This window comes from Solanum lycopersicum, chromosome 9 (genome assembly GCF_036512215.1).
Source record: "Solanum lycopersicum chromosome 9, SLM_r2.1".
Taxonomy (NCBI): Eukaryota; Viridiplantae; Streptophyta; class Magnoliopsida; order Solanales; family Solanaceae; genus Solanum; species Solanum lycopersicum.
In genome coordinates this window covers 17,458,522-17,479,969 of record NC_090808.1, presented here as the reverse complement: position 1 = coordinate 17,479,969, position 21,448 = coordinate 17,458,522, and the positions used below count along the sequence as shown (strand labels likewise).

Genomic DNA, 21,448 nt, shown 5'->3' with positions numbered 1-21,448 from the left:
GTTGAGAGTGTTGATGGATGGTGCGTTTATTCTTGTGCAAATTGTCATGTCTATGATGACAAATAATAATTTCAATAATATACTCATCTTGAGTAGCCCAAAATCATCATGGTTGTGATTCTAACACTACTCAACTTCGTGGAAAGACAGATGTTGAATTGTATTTTACACTATGGAAGAATGTTAACTTTAAATGCTGTACTTTATACTCCTTGTATGAGGAAAATTTTGATGTCTATTTTTCTTCTTAATAAAGCAGACTTTAAACATATTATTGAATCTAATCAATATGCAATTATAAAAGAAAGGGTATTTTTGTGGGAAAGGGGTATGTTTGTTATAGAATGTTTAAACACAATGTTAAAATGAATAAAATTTCTACGTTTGTTTATATGCTTTCTTCTACCAATTTTTTGCATGCTCGTTTGTGTCATATTGCTGATCATTATGCTGGAATCATGAGTAGTTTAGAATTAATCCCAATGATTAAAAAGAATTTTGAAAAGTCTGAGCCTTGTAGTGAAGCCAAAATCACTAAAAGACCTTATTTTCAGGTTGAAAGAAAAAGTGATTTGTTAGAATTAGTTCATACTGATATTTGTGAACTTGTTGGAACTTTAACTCGTGGAGGTAATAGATATTTAATCACTTTTATGGATGATTTTTCTAAGATTGTGTATGTTTACATATTGAATAATAAAAGTGATACTTTTGAAAATTTTAAAACATATCTCCATGAAGTTGAAAATTAGTTTGGTAGAAAAATAAAAAGGATTGGGAGTGGTAGAGGTTGTGAATATGAGTCAAATTAGTTTAATTCTTTTGTTGTATCATTGGAAATAGTTCATGCATTACTGCTCCTTCATATAATGGTGTAGAGGAAAGAACAAATAGAATTTTGGTAGAGGTTATTAATGTCATGCTTATTGAGTCATATGTACATTTTAATTTATGGGGTGAAACTATTTTGACTGCTTGTTATAATGTGTTAAATCTTGTGCCTCATAAAAAATTCTAAATTGAAACCTTTTGAATTGTGGAAAGGTCACAATCTAAGTTTGGAATATCTAAGAGTTTATGGTCGTCTAGCCTTTGTGAGGCTAATGGATTACCAAGATTACAAAGTTGGGTAAAAAATTACAACTTGTGTTTTTCTTTGTTATGTTTCAAATAGTAATAGCCTATAGATTTTTTAGTATTGAAGATAATATAGTGATAGAACTGGATATTGCTATTTTTTATGAGAATATATACCCATTTGATTCTAAAAATAGTGGGGTTCAAGGGATTGAACAAATATTTTTGTCACTACCTAGTTCTTCTACTTTTACTTTAGAAATAAAAAAATTGATGATTTTGAGTTAAGAAGAAGTAAAAGAGCTAAAGTTGCAACGACCCAGACCGTCGTGATTGGTGACCATACTAACCCTCTGGTGGGAGAACCACTACTACAACTAAAACCCAAATAACTAAAGTAATAATTAAGACATTTAAGTTATGTAGCAAGTTAAATAACTAAGTAAGAAGTTTCCATAACTTCAAACAGGATTATAAAGAACTAACTAAACATATGTTGAAGTAAGCATCTTAGAACTTGAAAGTCAATGTACGAATACTACTAAATGATAACCAAGTCTAAAGCAAGAAGCGATGCAACCGCAATGTAATGAATTAACAACTAACTAAAGCAAATGTCTATGTCTGAAAATGGTGGACATAAACTAAAGAAAATTCCATGGAAGCCCAGAAAAATGTTAGCTCACCCTTGAATTCGAAAGCAACGATCACAGATCTTCTAAGCCAGGTTGTCAATAGCGGTCGAAAGATGATCTATACTCAATAAAAATAAGATCATGTGTAGTATCAGTACACAACCACCATGTAAGGGTAGATGCGACTATCCACTAAGTTCAACATAAACAATTTAACTACAACAATATAATCATGCAATATATCAAACATATACAATATTTAATATCACGTGCTTCAACAAATGCACATTTTTCACAAGTTGTTGGTCCTATCATGGAATTCAAACCCAAAATATTAGTGCACTGGAACGTGGTAACCGACTCCATAGTCATGACAAAATGTGGAAATTCGATCCTATTTATGCCTGAACGTGATAATCTGACTAAGTTAGTTATATCGGAATGTGACAATCCGATCCATCACACTACAATCACAAACACAAGTATACTTTCAAGTCATACATTCAAATGACTCATGGCATATTGTCATTCATATATCTCAATTAAAATAAGTTTGAATCAACAATGCAACATTCGCATACATATATACATCATAATGAAGATATAACAAGAATGTATCACATAATCATAGAATAACTACCATCACCTCCGCTAAACAAGCTTGCAATATAAGAAACTTGATCCTTCCCTTTTCAAATTTGTTCCGCTTGTTCTTGGTCTACAAACAATCATAACAACACCAAAATCAACAAGCAATCGCTAATTACCCAAAACTATAAAAATTCTATGAACCCTACATTAAACCCATGATCCCAATTATCCAATTTAGGGTTGTTTCCACCATAGCATCTCTATCCGAAACCTTCCCCATCAATACTAACTCATTCTATTACGTTCTACGGATCGGAAAAAGGATTCGGGGAGTGAAAAACTTATCTTTAGCCTCAAGAATGGTGAAAAATGAGTAGATGTTGCCTGGGGTTCGTTACTTATCTCAAAAAGTCAAAAAGTTCATAATGAGTTCATTTAAGGGTCTATTAACGACTTTAATTCGTGTCCTGCTTGCCATAACGATCGTCACCCTACTAGGACGACATCACCAAAGTAGCAGAAATGCTTGCCAAGGAGGGTTCTCGAACCAGTGATTTCAAGAATTTCCAAATGCCCATTTCACAACAAACCTCTAACCCACGACGCTCAGAAAATACCTTTATGCTAAGTTCGATTACGGGCGTTCTACTCATCCATATTTAATTTTATAAAGTTATATGGATTCCTTAACAAGTTACGTAACTATTCATGAAATTAAAATCCTTCATGGTTTACCCGATTGTTACTAGATATCCTTACACCTCAAATACTCCAATTTCATTTAAATCTGGACTAGGTTGGGAAAATTCCAAATACTATGACAAAGTTTATCGACCCCAAAATTTTCCCCGCTGGATTTCCTCTTTCAACTAAAAATAGTCGTTATAAAAGTAGAATTTTTTTTATATGATTTATATGTGTTTAATGTTAGAAATGAACCTATCATTTTGAAAGAAGCTTTATCTTTTCATGCTGCTACTTTCTTGCACCGAGACTTTAAATGATAAAATGAAATCACTACTTTCTAATAAAATTTGCAAGTTAGTTGATTTAACACTAGGTTTTAAAACAATTGGTTGCAAATGGGTCTTAAAAAAAGGTTAAAACAAGATGGATCTATTGATAAATACAAGGCTAGACTAGTTGCAAAAACAAAATTTTAAAATGGAAACCTGAATGAGGAAATTTATATGGATCAACCTGAATATTTTGTTGAAGCAGGCCATGAAACAAAAATGTGTAAACTTACTAAATCACTATATGGTTTGTAATAGGTATTACAACTTGAACCTACATCCTGGACATGGCCGACACTCGAGAATCATTGTTGGTCCCCAAGCAAACCATCATACTGGCTGATTACAAGCGAAAGACTAACTCCAACATTAAATTAAAGTATACGTTTAAAAATTGTTTACTGAATCTCAAAACTACGCTGGAGATATTGAGTATCAAACATAAGTTTTAAAGAAAACCTCTGAAACTGAATGACTCTCCAAAACTGTCTATTTATGAAGCATGAGTGTCGAGACAATACCCACGACTCCTGAAAAGATATACTACTAACAAATCATAAAATTGGAGTATTTCAAAAGTGGAGAGGTCTCACTCATAAGAACACGAGCTGATGGAGTGATCTCATCAGACTTTTGTGAGGATCCTAATAATCTATATCTAAATTATTAAAAGATATCGGTCGAATGGCATCAATAATTGAATGTATGAGCATATAATTAGTTGAAAAAACAAATAACTAAAAGAAAAGACTACATTAAATAATAATGTACCCAAGATGAATGTAAAGAAAAGAGAACTTCAATTATTTAAGGCTTTAAAAAATACTTTCTCATCTCTAAATTTAACATAATAATTAATATATAAAAATAAACTTTAATTTTATTGATATATGCTCTAACAGACAACCATCACAATGAGCTACGTGTTGATACAACATCTCGCCCATGCTGTCAAAACTATCTAATATCTTGCCGAGATATAGGGATCCACAACTAAGTTGATTCACTAACCTATGCTTAAAAGAAATAAGGAATCATCTAAAAACATCATTTATGGGGTTTGTGAGTCTTCTGAACTCTCCCCCATATCAGTGCTTAATACTACACCCAATAATTTATACTCATGCTAATATGTTTAGAAATATTACTTTTCCTCTCATTTGAACTAGTTGCTAAAACTAACCTCTTAAAAGAGGTAAATGCTCTTTAAATATTTTTTGAACTGATAACTCATGTAGAAATCTTTGTTTCTCTTTTATCAATACAAAAATTTATACTTCTGGAATACAAAGTCCCCTTGTAGTCTTACTCAATTCTTACATAAATTTTCTTTCTTAAAAACATATCAAAACCATATTTTAATATGAACATTGATGACTCGAAAAGTCATATTGAATAAACATTGATGGTATTACCTAGATACCATACTGATCATGCATCGTGGCGTATTCCATTGTCATACTAATCATGTTTTAGAAAATCTTTTTCAAATATCATTTTTACTTTCTCAAAACTCAGTTTAAGAACTAAAGTGCTGGCTTTTTACAAAAAACTTTCCAAAATTTATAACTCAAAATAGGGTTCATGTTGAATTATAGACATTAATAAGTCAACTCAAGGATCTCAATAAAAAATATAAAAACTCAATAATTAGGAATAGAATTTTTGAAATAAACATGAACTCAAGAACTAAAAATCAACCTATCTCAAGAATACTCAAATATAGGGAAAGAATACTAGATTACTCTTTTACAGATCTGAAAAAGATGTAGGGCGTGAGGATAAACTAGTCCAACACTATGATAGTCTTACATACCTAGAAAAACAAGGTTCTTGAAGAATTAAGAATATTGAAGGTCAACAATTAAGAAAACCTTTCTTTAGATTCTAGAAATCTTTATGGCCAAGAATTACGATTTTCATTAGTGATTCATAATTGTATGGAGGAATTTGAATTGGAAAGAATGAAATCTTAAAGAAGACTTACCTTGAAGAAGAATCTTCTAAAAGATTAAAAGAATCATGAATGAAGTCTTCTACTTTGATTTTTCCTTAGGATTTTTCTTAGGTTTCAGAGCGAAGGGAATTATGGATTCAGAGATGAAAATATGAATTTTTTGGGCCTTTAATTCATAAATAAATTTGTTTAGGGTTTACTTAGAGGTAAAATGTGAGACTCCGTGGTCCTTTTTCATAATAGGCATAGTATTGCATGAGCATATGATCTTTATACAACTTGGTGTATCACGTAAGGAGAATTATTTTGCAAAGGTATGGTGAAAAATGAGAGAATTAGACTAACTTTATGGGCCAAGAATGTCCTTAAAAAAGTTCGAGTTAAAGAATGTCTATTCTAATACCCCGCCGGTTCGGAATGTCTAAGTTAAGCGGTACCTTAGGGGATATGACAAAGAGTGTCTTATATGATAATAAATATGTTTTATAAGGTGATGTAGTCACCCAATGATCTTAAGTTAAGTTTAGAATTCAAACAAGTTGGCAAATAAAAATTAACAAAGATTAGAGTAAGGTTCTTTGATAAACCTTCTGAAATTTAGGTTATGTCTCGGAGATGTTCTCCTAGTATATAGAGCTTTAAAAGAACTCCAATATATATGGTCAAAGGTCTACGAGTCTAATTACCAACGCACTTAACCATTTGTCCATACGACTTTAGAATTGAGAGATATTCAAATTTTAATGATTGCACAATCAGGCACATGAAGGTGGGCCCCTAGCTCCTATGTCGGCTTAGCTTTATATGACCTGATTTCTCCTTCATTTTATCTCATTTTTTCTACCAAAATAGGAATAAAACAGTCATAAATCCTCTCTAAAGTTTTGCCTATCATCCAAGAAAATATCTACAAGATTTCAACGTGGTTTCACCCTTGGAACGTTCATAGAGATTGTGTTACTTCATTCTTCCATGTTGGTTGTGATTTGAAGGATTCTTCGTGGTGAAGGAATCTAGTTTTGACATGGGGTTTCAACGTATTGGAGGTAATAATTCTCACCCTTCATTCAATTGAGTGAATCCAAGTTATAGTCACTCTATAGAAGTAAGAACATGATAGACTGCTCGAAAAATTGTATTTGAATAGTTACGTGATGTTGGGCTGTTTTGAAGTATTTTATGATATTGCTATTGCTGGAATTTTTTTTGAAATGCTTTGTATGTGTGTGGTTCTTGTTTGTATGAGTCTGTTTTTAAATTATTTCTTTTTGGTTCAACGTCTTGTGTTGAAGGAGAATGTTTGTTATTGACAAGACATGTTAAAGTTGTAACATTCCAGAAAATATACCCGTCTAGTGAAGAGTCCAGTAAGTCCATTAAAATGCGTATTAAGGTAATAGGCATCCCAATGCCCAATATTGAGAAATATTGGGCATAGTATAGAAAATTGGCTAAGGGGTGTTAGCTAATTTCTATATATACTAAAATAAGCAAAATATATTCCAAGCTTATTTAGAACTGTACCTGCAAAGAAGACCCTAAACTAAGAAAAATATTTTGTAACTATACCAACATCAAGTACTAGGCATTCAAGTGTCAAGCCTACTACCATTGTACATAACCATTTAAAATGATCATGTAGATTAAGCAGTGCCCAAGGACATAGTGAGGATCGTTGGAAGAATAAGTAAACATTCTCAAATGAATCATAAATAATAGTTAGTTAGGAAAGTACAACCAACCCATGTGAAAGCACATGTGCTGGACACGTGAAGAAGTGGGCAAGGAGGGGACCACCCTAACCGAATTCAGTTAGGGTAGTTGGGGGGGAACATGCACAAAGGACCCCTCCATGTGGGGCATTACTTCCTAACTAATTATAGACTCTAACCTACTGCCCTAAATAGCTAACTTACCTAGGACCAAAGGAAATAAACTAATTAATGCACCCGACAACCTAGGACAAAAATCAGGTTGACACTAACCTAGTACTAGTTAAAGAGATAACCTAGTACCTAACTTAGGATAGTCCAAAAGGTTAGTTATGGTCCTAAAAAATTAGTGGTACTTTTGAAATTCTCATATGTTACTTAATTAATTAATTTAAAACGTCTAAGACCGAAACTAAAAAGGAAATTTTTAGATTCCGGTTATGATAAGAAAGGGACAACCTAGTACCTTACCTATGATTGTCCAAAGAGTTAGTTAAGGTCCTAAAACCTAGGTATACATTAGTAATTACCCTAGGATACTTAAATAATTAATTTAGAAACTTAATTAATTAATTTAAAGGGGCAAAATCGAAATCACAAAGCAATTTTCAGATTTTGGTTAAAACAAGAAAAAAGACAACCTAATACCTAACCTAGGATGGTTCAAATGATTCGTTATGGTCCTAACGACTTATGGGTACTTTAGTAATTACCTTAGGTAACCTAATTAAGTAAATTAGAAATTTAATTAATTATTTTAAATGACCAAAATGAAATTCTTACACTAACCTAGTATAACTCAAGAAACATCCTAGTACATAACCTAGGATGGTCCAAAAGGGTTAATTTTGGTTCCAATGACTCGAGGATACTTTAGTACATATCCTAGGTACCTAAATTAATTAAATTAAGGATTAAATTAATTAATATAAAAGTCAAAATATTGACCAAAACCATAGTCAACACCAATTTCCAGATTTGACTAAGTGTTATGTTCTCCTATGTTTAGTCAACTTAGGAGGGGCATTTTGGTAATTGGTTAATTATTTTATTAAATTAACTTATTAAACCTAAGTTGTATAATTCAATACCAGTTCTTGAACCTAAAAATTACGTTCAAACTCATAGAAAAAAAGGACGCAAAAACAGTAAGCAACTGACGGAAAGAAAAACAGAAAATTCCATTGATTCTCCTAGGCGATTTAAAGTTTCTCCATGTTTTTGTTCAATATGGTATTATCAGATTAAATTATACTTAAGGTATGACTTTTTCTCTTGGAAATCTTTCTCCAAGATTATTTCCCTTCGAACGATTCACAAGATCTTGAAAACTAGGGTTGTTCCCGTCGTTCTCGTTGAACTTCCCTTTCCTAGTATCCTTTTAGATTTCAATGTTTATTAGGTAAGAGATAATGTTGTTGGTATGTGGTGCTGGATGTTCTAAACATTTATTGTTCTTGAATGATGAGTATCGAATGAACTTATGAACTTGTAATTGCGTAAAGTTAATCTTATCATGATAATTAAGGATCGATGATATGCTAAGTTAAGTCCGTGATGTGTTAAGTGAATATGTGTAGTTAAGGTTTTTCCTTTTAAACTTTTATTTCTTATGAAGAGAAATACATTACTCCAAATGTAATCATTGGACGAACGTATAAGATGATGATTGTAAGCGGTGAGTTCAATTTATTGTGATTATATTAAACAATTATAGGACTGCATTTACATACATTTTTTATGGAGTAAGTGGTTTGAAGACACGAGTTTAGGATTTTATTATGGTTATTTTGGGGTTGGAAAAGAAGGGTGTGGCGATACGCCGAGTTTTTTCTGTTGTGCAGGCATACTCTATTTGGTTGTTGTTGACTATTGGGTAGGCCTCCACTTCTTAATATCTGTGGAAAAAGTATATGTTATTTCATTAATTTGGGATTGTAATTTTAGAGAAAATAAGGTAATGAATCATACATTTAAAAATGGTCTAGCGAGCTAATCACTCTACTAGTGAGCTCTAAATTGCTACCCATTAATATTGTTTGCGAATTAAGGAATTGAATCACTGTAGTCATTTTTAGTTAGACATAATTTTTAGTTAATACTCTTTATAAAACTTGGATATTGAACTTGTTTTGAATTAAGAGTTGGAAAATTTAATAGAGTCTAGTTTGAAGTCCATGTGGGTAAGATACCCACCACCTTAATAAGAGCTATTATATTGCTCGTACGATCACGTAAACTTGCGTGTGCGATTTGATTGCAACAATAACATTTCACTTTCATAACCTCCCCATTATATTCATGTTAATGTAATATTTATGACTAAGATTTTGTGTGCATCTATGTTACACTATAAATAGAGGCATAGACTTCATGTGGTATACACTTAAAGATTTGGTGAAAACTTGAAAGAAAGAAAGTTATGTTGATTGACATGTTAATATTCTGCATGTAATGGTTGTGTGACATGATTTTATGTAGATTACATACTCTAAGGTAGGGGTACAATCTATATTGATACAACAAGACCAAGAATTGAGGTATGTTAAGCCAAAGCACCGTACTTCCTTTGAGCACGAATTTTTGTATCTAAATCGTCAAATATTATTTTGTTACTCTATTACTAGAAAGATCTTTGTGAAAGGCATTGAAATTGCACCTTGCATATTTTTGTGACTCTATTATGTTTCTATTCCACTCGTTCTGTTAGATAGGGTATTCAAGATCTTTATGTCATTTTGTGAATTCTCTTGACTCTAGGTCCATGTGTACAAGTTCTTATTCTTCTTTAGGTGTAGTAAGTTAAAAAGATTATGGATGAACAATATGAATTTTAAATCAGTCTTCCTTCCTCGCTAAGTTATATTTTTGAAAAACTTCAAAATAATATGTTGATCTCCAAAACTCTTAAATGCAAACTATATGTTTATACTACTAACTCTTTATGAATATCATCGGTTTTAAGTTACTTTTTTTTAATTTGATATAAGTATTCTAGTTTAATCTAGAAGCATATGGTTATATGATATATTTATATGCGGCTACAAAAGTGATTACGAGATTATGAAGATAAGAGTACCAATGAGCCAAGATTGGCAATATGATTCAGATAATACAAGTGCATTACATATCCATGACATTACATGCTATGCATTATACTTTTGAGATATAATCATTAGGTATGGGGCCTATTGCCTATATTTATATGTATGAGACTCAGTTGGCCACAAGTTGGCGAATATGATCTCGGTTCGCTACCGGAAGGCACCACCATTGCTAGCACTTGGTTGGGCATGAGATGCACATTCACACACACACACACACACACACATATATATATATATATATGTACTCGTGACATATGAAAAAAAACAAGCATATCATGCATATTTAATTACTAAGAGATCATATTGTTGAATGCCTTGAATAGGGCCCTTAATTATCTGTCAATTCTGTATTTTGGTCCCAAGCCTGCTAGGGCGTAGCTTAGCACTATATATAGACGCTATGGAAAACCCTATTCAATAATTTTTTTTTGCCTCTCCATAATAAAACTGCTCCCCCTCTTCCCGTGGACGTAGCCAATTTATTGGTGAACCACGTAAATCTGTTGTTTTGATTTTTCCATTTATATTTTCTCATATTATCTCGAATTCCACATAACAAATTGGTATCAGAGCCTCTCGGTTAATCGGTGTTCTTGAAGAATTTGAGATGTCTGCTTTGAACGTGAAAATCGACAAATTCATAGGGAGGAACGGTTTCAGTTTATGGCAGATCAAGATGCGGGCTTTGTTGAAACAGCAAAGCTTCTGGGCGCCGTTGTCGAAAGACAAGAACGCCGTCGTTATTCCTGAGATGGCGATTCTGGAGGAAAAGGCGCACTCGACGATCATGCTGTGTGTCGCGGATGACGTCATCATGGAGGTCTCGGATGAAGAGACTGCTGCTAGTCTGTGGTTGAAGTTGGAGAGTTTGTACATGACAAAATCTCTAACCAACAAGCTGCTTCTGAAACAACGTCTATTCGGTTTACGAATGGATGAAGGTACACAACTCAGGAAACATTTAGAGCAATTGAATATCAAATTGCGTAATATCGATGTGAAGATCGAGGATGAAGATGCTGCCCTAATTCTGTTAGTATCTCTCCCAATTTCGTTTGAGAATTTTGTTCAATCGTTCATTGTTGGGAAAGATACTGTGTCACTGGAAGAAGTCAGATCGGCCCTTCATAGCAGGGAATTACGGCACAAGTACGGACATACAGCCTTCCGGTCTGTTCACCAGTAGCGGAAAGGGAAGGGAAAATGGCGGAAAGAAAAATAAGCCGATGTCGAAGGGTGCAAAGCCGGATGATGTTTGTAATTACTGCAAGGAGAAGGGACATTGGAAATTTGATTGTCCGAAGAAGAAGAAGCAATCGAAAAAACAATCAGTTTCTGCTGCTGTTGCTGAAGAAGACACCAATTCTGAAAAAGACATTGCCCTAGTTGCAGATGAGCACACTCATCATTCAAATGTGTGGGTTCTCGATTCTGGGGCATCCTATCACATCTGTCTTAGGAGAGAGTGGTTCACGACTTATAAGCAGGTAGACGGATGCAGTATCTCGATGGCCAACAGTTCTGTCTGCAAGGTGGTTGGGACAGGCTCGATCAAGATAAGGACATATGACGGTAGCTTCTGCACATTGAACGTGGTCAGGCACGTTCCATTGATGACGAAAAATCTAATATCTCTCAGTATTTTGGACAGCAAGGGATTCAGCTGGTTGGGAAAAGATGGAGTCTTGCGGATCTGGAAGGGTTCAAATCTGATTCTGAAAGGTGTCATGCATGGTACTTTGTATTTTCTACAAGGTTCCACGGTTACAGGTTCAGCCGATGTTGCATCGTAAGAAGTTCACCAAGAGGATATGACTAAGTTATGGCACATGAGACTTGGTCATATGGGTGAAAGAGGGATGCAAATTCTGTCAAAGGAGGATCTTCTTGCTGGTCATAAGGTTAAGAGCCTAGAGTTTTGTGAACATTGTGTCTTTGGAAAACTACATCGCAACAAGTTTCCAAAGGCCATTCACAGAACAAAAGTCACACTTGATTACATCCTTTCTGATTGCTGGGGTCCATGCCGTGTTGAGTCTTTGGGAGGCTGCAGATTTTTTGTGTCCATTATTGATGACTACTCAAGGATGACTTGGGTGTACATGATGAAGCATAAAAGTGAAGCTTTCCAGAAGTTCAAAGAGTGGAAAATTTTGATGGAAAATCAAACAGAGAAGAAGATCAAGAGGTTGCGAACTGATAATGGGCTAGAATTCTGCTGGTCTGAATATGATCAATTTTGTAAGGATGAAGGGATTGCTCGACATCGTGCAGTAAGAAATATACCACAGCAGAACGATGTAGCTGAGCGGATGAATCAAACACTTCTGGAGAGAGCAAGGTGCATGCTCTCTAATGCTGGGCTAGATAGAAGATTCTGGGCAGAAGCGGTTAGTACAGCTTGCTACTTGATTAACCGCGGACCACATACAGGCATACAGTGCAAGACACCTATGGAGATGTGGTCAGGAAAAGCTGCTGATTATTCAAATCTGAAAGCTTTTGGTTGTACGGTTTACTATCACGTCAGTGAAGGTAAGTTAGAACGAAGAGCTAAAAAGGGAGTATTTGTGGGCTACGGAGATGGAGTGAAAGGTTTTAGAATCTGGTCTCCAACAGAAAAGAGGGTTATTATGAGCAGGAACGTTGTCTTTGATGAAAGTTCTCTGCTTAGAACCATTGTGAAGCCTAAAACTACATCAGAAACTGGGAGTCTTGATAAACAGGTGGAGTTTCAAGTCATTCAGAACAAGAGCAATTTGAAAGAACCTGAAGACGAGGATCAAGAGACACAGACAGAAACTGATATTCCAGAATCTATGCCATCAGATATCCATCAGAGTATAGCTCAAGATCGGCCAAGGAGGGTTGGAGTTCGGCCACCTACGAGGTATGGTTTTGAGGACATGGTGGATTATGCACTGCAGGTTGCTGAAGAGGTAGATACATTTGAGCCGTCTACTTACAAAGAAGCCATTTTAAGTCCTGATTCTGAAAAATGGTTTGCTGCTATGGGAGATGAGATGGAGTCCCTACACAAGAATCAGACATGGGATTTGGTCATACAGCCTTCGGGGAGAAAGATTATTACTTGCAAATGGGTTTTCAAGAAGAAGGAAGGGATATCACCAGCAGAAGGAGTCAAGTATAAAGCCAGGGTTGTTGCCAGAGGTTTCAACCAAAGAGAGGGAGTGGACTACAATGAGATCTTCTCACCAGTGGTCAGACATACTTCCATCTGAGTGTTACTAGCGATAGTTACACATCAGAATCTGGAGCTTGAACAACTTGATGTGAAGACAACGTTTCTACATGGAGAGTTAGAGGAAGAAATATACATGAATCAGCCGGATGGTTTCCAAGTTCCAGGGAAGGAAAATCACGTCTGCAAGTTGAAGAAGTCCTTATATGGACTTAAGCAGTCTCCAAGGCAGTGGTACAAAAGGTTTGACAGCTATATGGTGAAGTTGGGCTATCCTCGGAGCTCATATGATTGTTGTGTCTACTACAATAGGCTCAAGGATGATTCATTCATCTATCTGGTGCTTTATGTAGATGATATGCTGATAGCTGCAAAGAAGAAGTATGACATTCAGAAGCTGAAGGGTTTACTTAGTGCTGAGTTTGAGATGAAGGATCTGGGAGCCGCTCGGAAGATTCTAGGGATGGAGATCATTAGAGAAAGAGAGAGAAGGAAACTTTTCTTGTCATAGAGAAGCTACATTCAGAAGGTCTTGGCGAGGTTTGGCATGTCTTCATCTAAGCCTATTGATACCCCCAGTGCTGCCAATATCCATCTCACTGCTATGTTCGCTCCACAGTCAGAAGAAGAGAAGGAGTATATGTCACGAGTCCCTTATGCCAGTGCCGTAGGAAGTTTGATGTATGCTATGGTCTGTACAAGGCCAGATTTAGCACATGCAGTCAGTGTAGTGAGCAGATTCATGAGACAACCAGGGAAAGAACATTGGCAGGCTGTGAAGAGAATTTTCCGGTACCTTAGAGGTACATCTGACGTTGGTCTCATTTATGGAGGTGATACTCAGTGCTTGGTTACTGGCTATTCTGATTCTGACTATGCTGGAGATGTTGACACAAGAAGATCGATGACTGCTATGTGTTTACCCTTGGAGGATCTGTCGTCAGTTGGAAGGCAACTTTGCAACCTACAGTGACTTTGTCTACTATGGAAGCGGAGTACATGGCCTTGACAGAGGCTGCAAAAGAAGGGATTTGGCTGAAAGGGCTGGTTAGTGATCTTGGTCTGCATCATGATCAGGCTACGGTGTATTGTGACAGTTTGAGCGCAATTTGTCTAGCCAAGGATCAAGTCCATCATGAGAGAACCAAGCATATTGACGTGAGGTATCATTTTATGAGAAGTGAGAAGAGAAACAAGGTGAAGAAAGAAGGAACTGCTGATAATCCTGCTGATATGTTCACAAAGCCGGTTCCACAGAGCAAGTTTCAACACTGTTTGGACTTGCTCAACATCAAAAGCTGTTAATTGCCCTGGGGGGCAATTCTAAGGAAGAGGGGGAGGCCTGGCACTATCATAGTGCGTCTGAAGAATTCATTTGGAGAATTCAAGTCAAGGTGGAGATTTGTTGAATGCCTTGAATAGGGCCCTTAATTATCTGTCAATTCTGTATTTTGGGCCCAAGCCTGTTAGGGCGTAGCTTAGCACTATACATAGACGCTATGGCAAACCCTATTCTGTAATTCTGTTTTTGCCTCTCCATAATAAAACTGCTCCCCCTCTTCCCATGGACGTATCCAATTTATTGGTGAACCACGTAAATCTGTTGTTTTGATTTTCGCATTTATATTTTCTCGTATTATCTCGAATTCCACATAACACATATGAATAGTAGGGGGCCAAATGTCAACCAGGGAGGCTACTAGAGTTTGAGTTTCAGGTAGTATCTCTATTACCCTTTTACTATAAATATTTGTAAATCTACTTTCTGCTTTACATAGTAGTACATTTTTATTCGTACTGACTTCCCTTTGCCATCGGACACTAATTTTTGTTTCGTGCAAGTAGGTACAAGTATGGACTCTAATCGACCCACCCATTAGGATCCAGGTTCAACTGTGAGTTAGTAAGCTCCATCTTATCCTGGGGATATCAGAGGATGTTTACTTTTTTTGGACAGTTTGGATATAGTCGGGGCCTTGTCCTGGCAGTACTTAGAACACTCATAGAGGCTATTGTGGACATAGTATTATGGGTTTCTTTCTGGAGCTTCCAGTTTCTAGACACATAGGCTTGGCATGTAAATCTATGTATGTATTTGTATATGTCCTCAATTCTGGCCTCGTCGTCCAGCTAGTACTTTGTTATTTCTTTTGGATTTTCTACCTTTGACAATATGAGTATTTCTTCAGTTGATGACCTTAAGGGTCCAGTCATAGTATTTTAATTGTAATGCTGCCCAACCATCTAGGTTCATAGTCAAGTCGGTAAGTAGCTAACTTGATTGCATAAGGTATTGAGTGCCAGCACACCTTCTCTAGTTTGGGGTGTGACATAAAAATATGAAAACAACATTTTTAAATATTTTTCCGTCGACTAATTCTTAACATTGTATCATGTTACTAAAATAGTCATAACTTTTTACTCAAATCTTGGATTGTTTTGAAATTGGTGGCGTTGGAAAGAGGATTGAAATACCTTTGATTTTGATAGATTTTGTGTCACATAAATCTTTATATTCTAAGAGGTATGGTCATTTGAATTTGACCTAAGTAGAATCCTACATCAAACTTAATCAGTAAGGAGACTTTCAACCCAACTTGGTGCTAGGATATTCTAGTCACCATAATTAATATACAAAATCATTTTCACACTAAAATATTTATCTTTACACATATGGAAAATTTCATAATCACATGTATGACCCTACAAGTAATAGTCTGGGTCTTAATTTAGAAATTTTTGGGTGTTACAATATCTTCCCCTTGGGATCATTCGTCCTCGACTGATAGTTAAACTAGGAATGAAGGAAAATATAGTTACTATGACTACCTCTCTTGACTTCTAAGCTTGCCTACTAACACATGTTGAACTAATTGATACTTCTAGTTTTAAAACTGGACTAAAGCACATAAGACACGAACGATATGACTTTGAGCATAGTGACACTTTCTATGAAATTATTAGATATAAAGCTAGGATATCTAGGCATGAAGTTAGAATATGAATGAAGTAACATTATTTTTCCAGACTTCGTGTCACAACCTAGACTGTCCTGATTGGCATCCACACCAAGACTCTGGTGGGAGCACTATGATTAGTCCTCAAATTGGACTCGTCTAGGGCCTTATTTTAATGCAAATAGTGTCCTCGATTATTTATTTTATCTACATATCTGATAAAATATCCTAAGTTTTAGGTATTTGAGGTTTAGGTCAAAGCATGGACACTTCGGTGCAAAATAGAAGAAAAATGGAGAAAAAGAGTTGAAGATGAAAAGGTGTGTATCACCAATCACACTTGGTGATCCACCGTATAGCGAAGCTCCGCCTTTTCCTACAGCAAGTGAGCCCAGACTGAAGTGGATCAAAAAGCGACGAAAAGGAGCAGCCGGCACTTGGAAGATCAGTTTTGTAAAGCAGAAGGTTTCCGCCCATCGATCCAGAACACATAGACAAGGAACGAAACGTGCAAGCGGTGATGAATTGAATGAAGGGCGATTTGCTAAATCACTCGGAGAATCACGACTAAATCTGCCAAAAGTATATGCCAGCACAATTCTAAAGTCTACAAATACTAAAATCTTTTATTATTTAAGATATAGAAATTTTAAAAAGTGAAACAATTACATGTGATATTTTTGTTCTTAAGTTTTCTCTCAAGTTTGGAGAGGGTTTTTGTGGAAGCTTGAAAAAATAAGCTCTTCTTCCAATTTTGGATGTGGGTTTTCTCCATTTACATTCCTTCGATACTTTTAAGGTTTAATCATCATTCCTTTATCATTTTAGGTATATTTGATTATTGGTTGATGTGTGCCTAAAAAACTCCATTATTGGGCTGTGATTAGCAATTATTAGTTGATTAATAGGTTGGGTCTTCCTTGCTTGTAGCTTAGATTGCATTTCAATGGTGGTTTCATCTAGTGGTTTTGGTTTAATCTAATAGGTTTATAGTTTCAAATGCAAAGCCACCCATATGTTTTCGGCTTTCTTGAGAGAGAGAGAGAGAGGTCATGAAACTAAGATCACTAGATTTATCTCCTAAGGAGTGGCCGACATGAGGTTGAACCCTAGAGGGTGAGCCCTAGTTCCATATCCAAGCACTTCCATCGAAAGAGTGAGTATGCATAAAGAGTAGGATGTATAGTTTAGACAAGTGGATGTACGAGAGGAACCATTTGATATGGGGTAAGTTGCCCGAGATGGAGCTTGCTTTCACCTAAAGCTTAGCCTAGTCATCATTGTCTTGCAAAAGCAGTTACTGAAAGCATGTACCCATCACTTTTATATTCACAACTACTAAAAGCATGTCCATCACTTTCATATTCTCATATAGGGATCGCACCTGAAGAACTCTCCCCCATACTTCATTTTTCCCTCTAAGTTTTGTTATTTTACTACTCGTCACAAAACCCCTTTTTGACATTTGACACTTTAGTGTCACAAAATAAATTTGATTTGTTTTAATATTCAAAAATGTCTTAAATTATCACTATTTAAAATCAAATTATAAGTAGCTACTATTTTCACTACCACACCCTTGGGACATGATCCCAACCCTTGGTTGGGTTACTAAACTAGCTTCAATTCATAGACACTTATATTGTAGGCTAGTGTCTTTGATCACGAGCATAAAAATATTCGAAGAATCAAAATGGCACCGTTGCCGAGGAGTAGTGTCACTTGAAAATGTAGTTATTTAATATTTAAAGTTCTCTCTAGTGTAGTTATCATTAATTTAATGTTTAGCTTTGTTTTGTTAATTGTTTGAGATCCCCAAAAAGCATTAGTGTGAACGGTAGCAATGGAATTCAGGTAGGCCATCAAGACGACATTGGCAATCTGAATGATGCCCAAGAGCCCAATGTCAATGACCCACATCTCATGAGAGGTGTTGGGGCTATCCGATTACCTCCAATAGAGGGAAACGTAGTATTGCATATAACTAGTACCATGTTGTAACTTTTGCAGCTAAAGGGACTTTTTACTAGATTAGCTCACGAGAACCCACACGAGCACCTACAAAATTTTGTAGATGTATGTGGACCATTCTCATTTAAAAATATCTCTCAGGAATCAGTGCAACTAAGACTATTACCTTTCTCGTTGATGGGCGAAGCTTTCAAGTGGTTAGATGAGTTGCCACAAAACTTAATCACTTCATGAGAGGAACTGGTTACACCTTTTTAAATACGATTTATTCCCCCTTTGAAGATGATGACCATTCGGTATAACATCCAATGCTTTAAGAATCTAAATGGAGAACCCTTGCATGAAACTTCTATTTGATTTAAAAAAATTTGACTTCAATGCCCAACACATGGTCTTCCCTTATGTAACGTCCTCCTCCAATACTTTTATGGAGCCTAGACTCAATCAACAAAGGGTTGGGTTACCAACTCTTACTAGGAGGACAAATGATGCATCCATATAGTGAGAAGGTGAACTTTTTAGAAAACCAAGGTAGTGGTTACTGGTCGTACTACCTAGGGCATGGTGGTAACCAAGGTTAGGATATAAAGAAAGGATGGAAGCATAGAGACCGATAATGAAGATATCAAAATCTGACTAGGGAAGATGGGGAGAAGGATAAATATGTGTCTCCCCATGAGAAACAAAAGTTGAAGGATCCATAAGGTGGTAAATCTTAGGATATGATCTCGTGTATCCTCAATAAAGTTGAAAGGTCAGACAAAATTCTAAAAATCATAAAAGAAGATGTGTTAACCCTCAGTCAAACCATCATATCCCATTCGGTCTCAATCAAGCAGTTAGAGACCCAAATGGGACACATCTCATTTCATCTCATCTCAACCCGAGACAACAAGGGTGTTTGCCTGATGACACTATGGCTAACCCCAAGAGTGTCACAACTTTAATAACGTGTTGTTTGCGACACAACCCAAAACCATTTAATTACTTTACATTACATTGATAAAATAATAGTGTGTTAGTTGTACAAGTTCAGGATTGAAAAGTGCTTGAAAATGCAAAGTGAGGGGGAACATGTCCTTTTGGAGGAATGCCAACACGTTTGGCGTAACTAATAATTCCCTATTGATTTACTCAATGCAGCTCAAAGGTTGAGTCTGTAAAAATCAGTGGAGTGAAATTGTTTGTCGGCGATTGGCCAACCCAGTGGGTGATCTCGATAAAGACCACTGATGCACCTTTCGTAAGAGACTGGGAATATTTTCATATTCGACGATAAAATAGACACTCAGTGCTTTGCTGAGTCATTAAGCAAGAGAAGTTATTATCACCGATTGAGCAAAAGATGGATGATCACATGCACCAGGCTTAAAAGTCTTATTTTAAACCTTTCCCTTCACTTCGTCCATTTTACAAACTCACACTCGCACTTTTGTAGTTATATTTCTTATATTTTCAAATTATTTCAAGTGTCGGGTTGTTCTCGGATTTGGATCGCATTACTGCCTAGAACGTCATTACAATCTAATTTAGCACAAAAGTTAGTACGACTGAATTTCTTCCACCTTCCCTGTAGGAGTAGTGAAGAAGTATAGATTTAGTTGGTTGTTGACCAACGGAAAGCATGGGATCAAAAAATATCCCCTCAGTTATTTTATGAAAATTTGTACTCATTTAGATAATGATTGATAGTGCCAAATCTTTGCTAAGTCTCTAAGTTGATGGGACAGCATATATTATCGATCATTACTTGACATTCCTTGCGTAGTTAGTAAAGTCCCTCTCGACTGTGCTTTGAGTTGAATTGTTCTGTGTTGGGATTATGAAAATGCTATGGACCTTCATTCAAATTGATATTGAAACGATTTGGATCACATAATCAAGGGTTGCGGGGTCAAATTTGACAAAATGGAGTGAAACTAGGCACATTGGATTGTTTGGCGAGCTAAGTGCAGCTCGCAAAACTGCTCATCGATTTTCTTTAACTGAATGATTTATGTATTGGCTAATGTGTAACTTTTATCGGTCAGGTTGAGTCAAAAATTTCACTCGGCGACTCGACGAAAGATTCCTTGTTCGCCCTTTGTCTGCACCCTTATATGACTTGTATATATTTAATTAAGATCCTTAAAGAATCAAAACATTACAAATTAGCTTGGCGAAACTACTGCCTACCTTGTCATTGATGTTTTTGCAGCAATGGCTAGACCAAAAGTCGCTGAAAAATGACTCATCCAGGCACATAAGAGCACAAGAATTTAAAGATGAGGAAAAGAGAGTGGAGCTTGCCAGATAGAGAAAATACACTGAGGAAGCGAGGGACAAAGACGAATTCCCATCGACCCTAATGTGCCTCTGTGGGCTCGAGGTTTCATTAATGTAGTACATACCTTTAAGCTTATGAGATGGATCAAATAATAGCATCCAAAATCGTTGTTGAGGCAAAGGCAACTAAAAACAGTGGTGAAACTCTGAGAAGTAGCACTTCAGGACAAGTTCTCTTGTTACGGGAAGACATTTCGGGTGCTCATACCCTGATGGATGAGGAAGCTGCATAAATAGGATCTCTCTTTTTTCACTCGTCCCTTTGGGTTATTTTTCTTAAAATTTTGAATATTGTTGTTATTTACATTTGACGACAAATGTTTTTTAGTTAGGGTGGGATGAGACTCACCTTTTTTACATAATCTTGAATGCTTTTTGAAATTGTGTTATGAGATTTATCTGGGTTGTCTGTCTTAAATTATGTTTTCAAATATGATTTTTGTGGATTTTTTGAGCTTATGACTCTCTTTTAGGGTCCTAATTTCATAATAATTTTGACCCTTCCAAAAAAGATTTCAACAAAAAATTTTCACATTTTCAAAATTTTACCACCTCTTGTGTTGAAAGTGATTGTTTCTCTACAAATATAAGTCTTGGTTTTGATCAATACCGATGAGTTGAAAAATGCTCTTAATCGAACAAACATGAATGTGCGGCTACAACGAGAACGAATGAAGTTACATAGACAACATGTGAACTCTTTGCATCTCGTTGTGATTACCAATTATCGAATTGATTCTTTTGCAATGACCATTACACATTAGCAAAAGTGTGTTGTCTTGTTTGACATAAGTGTTAATGTCTTGTATGATGAGCTTACATTGAACCTTGCATGAATAAACCTAGAATTTGCCCTGTTAGTATGGTTTATTGAGATTATATTAGGGAAAATTTAATT

General features: G+C 35.8%; 1 protein-coding gene across 1 annotated transcript; it reads left to right on the top strand.

The window, feature by feature from the left end:
- Positions 1-12,251: 12,251 nt before the first annotated feature.
- LOC138338398 (uncharacterized) lies at positions 12,252-20,521 on the top strand. The gene is made up of 5 exons (XM_069289354.1): positions 12,252-12,436; positions 12,737-12,936; positions 14,005-14,089; positions 19,369-19,468; positions 20,423-20,521. Exons 1-5 carry the CDS (start codon positions 12,252-12,254, stop codon positions 20,519-20,521), a joined length of 669 nt encoding a protein of 222 aa, XP_069145455.1.
- The last annotated feature ends 927 nt before the right edge of the window (positions 20,522-21,448 follow it).